Source organism: Pinus tabuliformis, chromosome 3_1, assembly GCF_031772625.1.
Source record: "Pinus tabuliformis cultivar Carrire ecotype Pingquan chromosome 3_1, CPIR1, whole genome shotgun sequence".
Classification (NCBI taxonomy): domain Eukaryota; kingdom Viridiplantae; phylum Streptophyta; class Pinopsida; order Pinales; family Pinaceae; genus Pinus; species Pinus tabuliformis.
The window spans coordinates 829,275,370-829,286,053 of record NC_142301.1 but is presented as its reverse complement, the minus strand read 5'-3'; the positions used below and the strand labels follow the sequence as shown (position 1 = coordinate 829,286,053).

The following is a 10,684-nucleotide window of genomic DNA, read 5'->3' as shown; positions in this document are numbered from 1 at the left end:
GCTTCACGTGGCCCGATGCAAGAAAATTGTGGCAATACTATTTTAACCAAAGTTCTGTCATTTTATATACCATTTCTAATTTGTATTTTATCCAAAGTCTGGAAAATTATGGTGACAAACATGAAACTTAGGTGCATGCAAAGTTTATTATATAGCTGCCACCTCTCACGCAGCTGGCTACCACTGTCTGCCACCTCTCAAGTAGCTCACTACCACATTAAGGTACCTTCCTAACACTATGCACTTGCAGGTTTTCTCACTTCCCTCCAAGCGATGGCGAGACCCTTACGAAAAGAGTCAGAATAGGTCTTATGCGCTCTCCACCAGGTAACTGAGATTTCTTAATCCCTTCAATGGATTTATCCTTCTTTTGTTTGGTTATTCCACCTGGTTTTGGTATAATTAACCACCAAGGTTTGGCGACACACTGTTTACAATGCCTTATCACATAGGTACTTTCTGGGTTGTTTTCTCTATTGGTAATTCATTAGTTACATAGATGGTCTGCAAAGAGATAGGGTTTTTAATCGGTTCTTTCCTTGCTGGAACATGTTCGTGCTCCTCCACTTCTCGTTTGGCAACGAGTACGACACCAAACCATTCTAACAATTTCTTTTCTTTCCCGTTCCAGGTTTCACAATTTTCTCTCCTGACCAGTAAGAGGGTTTATGTTTTCTGAGCTTTTTAAGAAGAATCATATATACAAATGTATTGTTCAACCTTCTTCATATGATTAAATTACCCTCAAATCAGGAGGGATCCTTCCTCGTGGAAGCCTTTCGATCATCTGAGTGGTGTTTTTCTTACCACAGTTTGCAAGTTGATAGTTTTGAGCATTAATCTTGGAAAGGAAATTGTAATTATACGATGATTTGTTGAACAGTTGGGTTCTTATTCCCTCATATTTGCACTGAACTTTGAATTACGAATTAGTATTTTTTTTTTTTTCTACCCACTCCAGGTTTGTTAATTGACATGCAGTTTCCATACCTATTTGGTTTCTTCTTTTTTCCATGCCAAATTTTCTGCGGATTTATGTTAATGGAATACGTTAGTATTATTGGTGGAATTATGTTAACATAAATTTCGGTGTTATGTTATAGGTTAAATAGAAATAAGCATTGTGCCTCTCTAAATTTAGTCATGATTTCCTCTGTGCTGCGCTTGTCTCATTCCGCTGTAAAGATTGATTTCCTTTGTAGTTTCTTTTCGTGAAAAAATTTGGTTCTTATTCAAGAAGTTTGCACCAATCAAATCTCAGTTAACTTCACAGTGAATTTATGTAATTTCTCATTCCTTTTTCTGATTTTTGAATAGGTACTAGGTTACATTTTTAACATAGTTAACCCTTAGATTTCTAAGTTACCCTGTAATTTCCTTTTTAGTACGTACCTAGCTGTGATTGGCACCTAGTTTATCCAGGATCCACTCACTTCCCTTATGGTGCTATTAAAAGATTCTATTTGGTTATGGACTACCCCTAGCAAGCTTTATGCTTGCGATCCACTCACTTCCCTTAAGGTGCTATTAAAAGATTGTATTTGGATATGGACTACCCCTAGGTTCAATGGCTTAATTTTATTTTATTTTATGTTCGAAACGATTGAACAAGCCGAAGTTATAACGATATTTTGTTAATTTGAAAATGCAATCTTGGAATTGGTGAAATAATTTGTTCGCAATTTATTCAAGCATAGGTTGCATCCCGGTCTATGAATTTTATCCTTAATATCATTCTTCTAATTCTTAGATAGTTGTTAATTATTATTGAAGTAGATGACATTTACCAACAAAAATGTGATTACCTGCAATAAAGGTATTCTTAACTAAATTGAAATAAAAATAGCAGATAAAAACGAAGCGAAAATAAATGATTTTTTTTTGTTTTGTTTTAAATGAATAATGTACGCTAACCTTTTTAATATTTCTAAAATTTTTAACGTAGTCTACATTTAGTTTGATAAACAAATTACTCAAATTTAATAAGAAACTGAAAATTGATAATAAAGAACGTCACCTTGTCTCTATATTAAATAATCAAACTTAGTAAGCACTAGGAAATACTGTGGAATATAACGAACGCTCAATTTCTTGATAAAAAGGACTTAAATTTGAAAAGCCGAGGTGAACCACTCAAGCGGCGTCAAGTGGGGATGCTATTTGTCAAATGATTATTACTTTTTATTTTGCTGGTCAAAGGTCAAGTTGAATGGCCAAAGTGTGGATCCTGCTTTATAATATGATCACTGCCACGCAAATTTTAAAATTTATCTATGCAAGTTGGATATGAGATGAATTGGAAGCAATCGTAGTCAAAGCCGCCTAGGAAAACATCCAGTCTCAGGTCGTCGAGAGAACTTTGGTCAATATTAAGCAGCTCCCATTTAAATTTTCAATTCAGGCAATGGTCAATGCCAGGGTCTTCTCCGACTCTTGGCACGCGCAGTTTCAATGTAATGGAATCTAAACACTAATTTCACTACACCAATTTTCAATGTAAGGTTCTCTCATAGAACAACCGAAGTGTTTGGTAATTGTGTAGAAATTACACGAAGGAAAACATATATTATTCAAGGAGATAGAAAAAATAACACAAAGCTGAGTATGTGTATCTTTGGCTGAAATAACACAAAGCTGAGTGCATGCACAAAATTGGGTCAAAGTGGCTTTTCCCCTACACGTGGGATTAAACTAATCACACGTCCATCAGCCGAATGATTTTGTTTCAAAACAAAACAGAAAACGAAAATTCTCGGCACTCCCTCCCAAATGGACTCATATTCCACTTATCAATTTTCTTGGCTTCCCTGAGTTTGCAAATGTAATCCATGTCTCCCAAATGGACTCATATTCTACTTATCAATTTTCTTGGCTTCCCTGAGTTTGCAAGTGTAACCCATGTGTAATCCATGCAGACTGGTGGGTTCTGTTCGCTTTTGTGGGCGTGCACGTGTATTGCAAGTGTAATCTATGTGTAATCCATGCAGACTGGTGGGTTCTGTTCGCTTTTGTGGGCGTGCACGTGTAATGCCGTGGTTAATGCACTAAATTGAATGGCATTATTGTTTTCTCTCCTAAATACTTCTTACGGCAACACAACATAATTTAATATAAATTTTGATCCCAGGAAAAAGCAGCCCCAAAAAGATTTAAATTAATTTAAATGTGTGGAGTTAGTAACCCATATTTAACGAACTTTACATCTTCTTAGTGCAACAATTTAAATTTAATCTTGAACAACTAAAATTAAATTTGGTAAAAATTTGTGAATAGTGACATAAATGTTTTCTCTGCTAAATAACAACATAATTTACTATAAATTTTAATCTGGATTTCAGCAAGGAAAAATGTGGCCCCACAAAAAGATTTAGATTAATTTAAATGTGTGGAGTTAGTGACAGTCCTCTTAATGCAACAATTTAAATTTAATCTTGAACAACTAAATTTAAACTTGGTAAAAATTTGTCAACCTTGACATAAATGTTTTCTCTGCTAAATAACAACATAATTTACTAAATTAAACTTGGTAAAAATTTGTGAATAGTCACATAAATGTTTTCTCTGCTAAATAACAACATAATTTACTAAAAATTTTAATCTGGATTTCAGCAAGGAAAAATGTGGCCCCACAAAAAGATTTAGATTAATTTAAATGTGTGGAGTTAGTGACAGTTGGAAATTGAGCTTATTTAAAGCCCTTCCCAAAAGCAAACAAGCATTTCATCTCAACTTCTTTAACATTGTGGTTTTGGCTTGGCTGGGCTTGTTTGACGTTCTTCATTAGTAATGTAACGCAGAGAGGAGTTGAGGAATCAACCCACTAACGCTCCTCTCAAAACGAATTTGAAATTAAAAGTCACTGTGATACAGCACCCACATGAATTGATGTTACCTAGCTTCTTTGCCGAAAGCACAAAAAATGGTGCACAAATCAAAAAAGGGCATTCCCTTACGGCAGGGACTACCGGCTGCATGCAGCACTTGTTTATCAAAGAAATTGAAAATCTAGTGTAGCCAAACATAAATTTTATCAATGGAAAAATTCCTAACATTGGGTTCCATTCTTAACCAAAATCGTAGTATAGGAAGTAAAGAGTAAGATTCGTCAACTAACTCGCATCCTCGAAGAGAGTAGATATAAAAGCAACATGAAATTGATGTTCTTTTAAAAACTTGATTCATCCATTCCTCCACAAAGTCATGATATCTCATTTGAAAATTTAAATGATCAAGATTTTCAAGCATGAAATTTTTAACAATTATTACATAAGAGGGATTCTTGTTGCTTTCTAAGATAATGATAGAGTTAGTCCCACAACATCCTTCATATTCAGATTGTTGTGTCTACCTCCATTGCTTGAATAACCATTTGGTTGGGTTGTTCTCCCTCTGGTTCCTCGACTTACAAAGTCTCTAGAGTTGCGAAGGGATTCTCATTCCCTAGAGGTGAGAGTTTACCATGCTGATGGGATGATGTGCCAAATTCATGTTGCAAAGGACGCTAATGAGACCTCGTTGGGGGTGGTTGAGTACGGGATTAGCGAGTTCACCGACCACTCACTGATTGAAAATCTTCATCATCCTTAGTCTTGGAGGCAACTAGGGCTTCTTCCACTAGAGTGAGAGGGAAATCCTGAAAGAGATGCCCATACCCATGACATTTGTGACATTTGAAGGGAATGTGCTCGTAATCAAGCGGTTGAGTCCAAATAGTGTCATGGTATTCCAGATCTATAGATTCTAGTAACAACTCATAAATATTCACCGGGACACAGATTTGAACATATGATGCATGACATCTTCACTTTGATATTTCAAATACTTTGACAGATTCTCCAATTGCTTTGTTGATCCCTTCAAGGATATATGGTTCCCAAAAGTCTTCTGGAAGGGAGAACATGTAAACCCAAACTCATGCTACCTTGAATTGCTCCTTTTTTAGATTATAGCATTCATCCCAAAACATGATGAATAGTCTGAAACTATTCAGAGAGTACGGGCCATTTTTAAAGATATCATTTCGGTCATCCATATCTGCAAATATAACTATAAAAAATCCTTTTTCTCTCATCCTCAACTCGATCTGCTCTCTGGGGTTTCATTTTTGACTGGTTTCATTATATAATTTCTTGTTCTCTTGGCCAGATCCCCATAAATTTGAAGATCAGTGCATGATATTTCATATATTGGCAAGAATTTTCTAATAGATTATTCAGAATAACAAACTTTGGGTTCTTAGACGCTTTTGGAAGGCAGCGAACATTACCACTAGCTTGCCATTAAGCATCCATCACGGGGGAATCGCCAGGCGAAGAAGATGGAAGACCATTACCCTGATGTCCTAGTTGTGAGGTGTTGGCGGTACTCCGGTTGACCACATCTCTGAACGATGAGGGCCCTCCCCTCCCTTGCGAGGGGCCACTCATAGGCCCACCACTAAACTTCGCTTGTGAATTGCAAGCATTGGGGCTTTGATGAAACTTTAGTCGAATGGACAAAAGCCCAGAGACGACCCGAGGACACCCTACAGAACACTAGATGCTTCATAAACCCTAGTTAAACTGCAACATTATAGACGTTAACAATTTATTTTATTATATATCACATTTTGAATAAATTTAATATATGTATTTAAAAAAATCCTTACACGTTTTTTATTTTAACTTTTCAAATATACATGTTAATTTTTTATTTATTTATTTTCAAATATACATGTTAAATTTATTTATTTATTTTTATTTTTTATTTTAAATCTTATTTGAACGACTTTGTGAGTAGTCTTCTCTCATCAACAATCTTACACACAACAAATTTCTACTGTAATAAAGCAATCTAGCTTCAAACATCTCTCACTTATATATGAGGTCTAATCCCAAATGTTGAAAAAAAAGAGAATTGTATGTGATATTACTAGACAAAAAATCATATTCATTAAATTGTTTTAACATATGTTCATAATACAAACAAGCCTAAGAGATATTTATTCTCTAACCCTATTAAATTATTAGTAATTAATTAAATAGATAATTATTAATTATTATAATATTTTCTTCAAATTTTAATAATAAATATGATTCTTACTTATAACAATTTTTTTATAATTTTACCATACAGTGAATATATCATTTTCTAAATTCACTATATTATTTTGTAAATCTTCTCACACTAACTTTATAAACTTACAAGTTTGTTTGCTTATGTATATCATGTGAAATTTAATTCCAAATGTCTAATAAGAAATTGATCAAAAATTCAAAATATCCCATAAAAAATTAATAAAAAATTTAAAATAATAAAATTGTGCTATGAACATGCTAGCTAAATAAAATAAAAAAATCATAAATACTTTTAAAATAAATACTAAACATGTCATATAAATATTTATTATCATACACTATAGAACCACACATAACTAATTTAATAAGTAATTGTGAATTACTATAGCATATTTTCCAATTCGTTAAAATGTTTTGAACATATATTTATGAATATAATGAATAAACAATTATCATTCATTATAACATTTTTTAAAACTTCTATGGAAATAACTAATGATTAACTAAATAAATAACTATCAATCATTATAAAAAAATATTTAAACTTCAATGATGGAAATGGTTCATTATGCTTCTATGGAAATAACTAATGATTAACTAAATAAATAACTATCAATCATTATAAAAAAATATTTAAACTTCAATGATGGAAATGGTTCATTATCAAAGCATAAGATTAAATAATTAATAATTTTTTTATAATCAATTTTCATTCTTTAATATATTTTATTTTTATTTTTATATGGGCTTTTTATATAATTTTGCAATAGATAAAATAATTTAAATTATATAAATAAATCTCTATATTTTAATCGGTTAAAATAAAATTTTATATTTATTTTTTCACTAATATTTTAATGAAAATGGAATTTTTATTTTATTTTTATAATTAATATAAATATAAAACTCTAATTGATATAAAACTCTAATTAATATACATATAAAAATCAATAAATATATACATTCCCTCAATTATATAATTAAACTTACATCACTCAATTAAAAACAATACCATTTAAAATTAAAATATAATTAACCAAAAAAACATTACCATAAAAAACGAATAATAATTAATCACCATAAATAGAATCTAGTACCAAGTAATCATTTCATGGATTATGTGAACCCAATTACAATACACTTTGTAATTTTAACGAGTGAGACATTTCAGTGAGCACTTGGACTTGGACCCCAGCCAAAAGAGCATTCAGTGATTTCAAATCTAACTTGGCCTTGGACTTGGACTTGGACTTACTCCAAGCAGTGAGTTCAAATCCGTGGCGTAGTGCCACTGAAACCGGACTCCTGCCAAAAGAGCATTGAGCCAGAAAGCAGATGAATACACAAGAATACCATTATCATAAGTGAGTGCAGAGGAATACACCAGAATTCCATTCTCATCCTTAGATTGAGAATCATATTCTGGTGGATACTCGCCTAAAAGATAACTTCCAGTGGCCCACTTTACCCAAACTAGTACCTGTAAAGCACCATATACCCATCTACCAAAACATTTTGGACCCAAAATTCCTAATAACAAGCTACCACATAAAATACATATCAATTCCAAAGCCATCACCGCGGGAACCAGAACTTTTGGACGCAGCAAAGTCTTCGTCAAACCGCCAGGAAAAGCCCGAACCTTAAGACGACCCCAAAACTGGAGTATGGGATGAAGGCAAACCAGGAGAGGCTGGCAAAACTGGAGTATGGGATGAAGGCAAACCAGGAGAGGCTGGCAAAACTGGAGCATCGACTGAAACCAAAGCTTAACAGGACGCCAAACACTAATTATTGGAGCAAACAAACCCTTACCTGTTGTTGCTTCTTGGGAACCACTAGATGTTGGCTCTTTGGGTTCATCGACCTTAACGGTTGGGTTACTCAAATACAAATGTAAGCAGTCCATGCCCAAAGCAATACCAATGCCTACCAATATGGCAACAATAACACTGTATTTGGAAGGCGGTTCAGAGCCCATATCGTACCATTTTCCAATGTTTGTAGGTTGCAGAGAAACAAAGAGCACCCAAAATATGGAGCAAAAGAGGTTGAAAGATCCTACTATATAGGACAAGGTTCTAACGCCCAAACGAGTACCTCTAAAGTTCAACACCCGGCACTGGTAGTTGTTTTGGGCCATACCATTTGTTAGAAAAGCACCGGCGGCAAACCCACTTCCCTTACTATCTACCACATAATCTTTAATTGCTCTTCTTGCCACAAGAGAGCTGGAGAAGCCATCGACCCTGAACCAAACAGTGAGTAGAAGGTTGAGTGCGATCTCTGTTAACCTTGGCACTATTAAAGACGCAGTGCTGTAAGCACGGTCAGATTCTCCCGTAGCTCCGAAAGATCTGTTCAGCAGCTTTGTCCAGTAATCATAGCCTGATGGAGAAAGGGGAATGCAGATGCAAGGATGCTCCTTTTCCATGGCTCCCTTGGAAACATACTCAAATATTTCATCCACTGCCTGCTTTTCTTTCTTCCTTTCTTCCTTCCACCCATGGCAACCATTTTCTAGGCAGTCTGGAGATGGCAGTAAGCATAGGGAATCAGATAGTCGTTTAAGACTTCCGGGCATCCGTTGATCAAGCACCTTTACGATGTCTTGCACATTCCAGAATACAATGCATTTGCATTCAGATTCAGCATTCTGAAGCTTGCAATTACAGATCCCAGGGAGGAGTTCAGCAGATTGAGATTTTAAAGGAAAACATTGAAGTAGAATAGAGTGCACCTTATAGGCATTGCAGATATACTTCATAAATTGCTTCATCGATGAATTGGGCGGGTTGTATGACAGCATTACCACAGAAGCCTTTGCAAATCGATTTTCTGGTTCTGGACTTTGCTCGCAAGTAGTCAGTCCGAACCCGGCATTTATGGTGTACAGTTCGGGGCCTCTCCGGGTTGCCAGAACATCCCTAGCGCCGAACTCCAGGTCGAGTCTTCCCCTTAACAAGCTCGTAATAAAAACCACAAAATTTCCCAAAATAGCGAATCCCAGGTCGGGAAAATTAGCGGACCCCGTTACAGCCTCACCCAACTCGGACTGGGCGACAGCAAGATTGCATAGCCATCCCAAGCAGCTAAAGAAATGAATAATGAACAAGCGCAGTATGTATGGCCTTCCTGAGACACCCATCTCAAAATTCAAAGAACGATGAAGCTTTTCAAATCTGCGATAAGCAAAAAAAAATTGATTTCGGCCACACTCCCCTGACAGTAAGGTAATACAGAAGCCACGAGTCCCATTCCCCTGATGTAAAGGACCGTTTGGTCAATGGACAGATGGACCGTTTCTTTTTCGTGTATATTTTCTTTCAGGGCCCCTTGTCTCTTTACTTTTATCAGCCCAAGGGAATAGATTAGACGTCTTTTGCTTTGGTATGTTTGCTTTTATTTGCCTTTACGAACATGATTTAATCCAAATAAAATTAATGAGGACTTCCGCTAATTTTATAATCATAGCCCATTTGATTAAGGTTAAGATGCTAATTATAATTACCCTGAGCTGAGCAAGTATATAGGTAAATTTTAACGAATAAATATAAACTCAAACCCTAAAAATATTATTAAAAAACCTTAGACTAACTACCTTGAACCTTCTCAATTTCTGTTGAGGAGGCGAGCAGAGCGATGTTAACATGCATTAATAGAGACAAACGCTGGTGCCAAGTAGCGGCTAAAAGATAGAAACCCCAGTCCTAAAAAATCCTTTCCAACACATATAACTCGTGGTACTAAAATAACAAAACTCCTGGTACTTTATACAGATATTTGGATGTTAAATTTAAAAGAACCCTAAACACAAAATCTTCCTTTCAAATATTAAATTTTTTACATTTCTTTTTCAGCTAATATTGGTGCATCCAAATTTGAAAACCCTTTTATAAATCCGAAAACCTTTAGCATGACTCCATCATATTAACATGACTATTTTATCCGCCATCTGAGATATGTCGCGGATAAAAGTTGAACTTAAAACATTAAGGGCTATGCTCTTCCCATATACAATTCAGATGAAGATCATATACAATTCAGATGAAGATGATAAAAAGTTGTATTATATTATATTATATTTAATAATTTTTTCCGAAGAAAAAAGCGAACTTTTTATTAAGAAAAATAAAATGTTACATTGCATATGCTTTTAGCATTTTTGATGATTCAGATGCTTGCTGATTTGTCATTCTTTAAAAACACAAAAAATCTCAGTCTTTCTTGACTGATTGAGAAGTTTGAAATATATCTTAAACTGCTGTAATAGAAGTCTGATAATAACTATCATGTCTTCCTCCCTTCAGGAGGCTTAGAACAGTTAACAGAAATATTTTAGGGTCTCCTTCAGAGAAGGAAAACAACCCCTTACATGGCTGTAAGTTCACAAAATCATGCTGTTATGAAAAGTATAAAGAGAGTTTTCTGATTGCAATGCTCGAAATATAACAGAAAAAGATGCTGGAAGTATAAACAGTGGTACCCATGAACCAGAACAAAAAGAAATATAGAGCCACGTTCACTGTGGAGGAGCAAAAGGAGGCCGAACAGAGCTAAAGGACTGCTCCTGTCTTAATTCAACTATTGACCAGCTTCCCAGAGCTTGCTGTAAACCAGTCTTAGAA

At 34.8% G+C, this 10,684-nt stretch overlaps 1 protein-coding gene and 1 long non-coding RNA gene across 2 annotated transcripts; one reads left to right on the top strand and one right to left on the bottom strand.

Annotated features, from left to right (window-relative positions):
* Nucleotides 1-232: 232 nt before the first annotated feature.
* LOC149190050 (uncharacterized) lies at nucleotides 233-910 on the top strand. The gene is made up of 2 exons (XR_016256451.1): nucleotides 233-327; nucleotides 632-910. It is a non-coding gene; the product is annotated as an uncharacterized LOC149190050 (long non-coding RNA).
* A 6,175-nt stretch (nucleotides 911-7,085) lies between these two features.
* On the bottom strand, nucleotides 7,086-9,409 carry LOC149190049 (uncharacterized). Its single transcript, XM_089413344.1, has one exon. It carries the CDS (start codon nucleotides 9,202-9,204, stop codon nucleotides 7,279-7,281), a length of 1,926 nt encoding a protein of 641 aa, XP_089269470.1. The 5' UTR covers nucleotides 9,205-9,409; the 3' UTR covers nucleotides 7,086-7,278.
* Nucleotides 9,410-10,684: the final 1,275 nt, after the last annotated feature.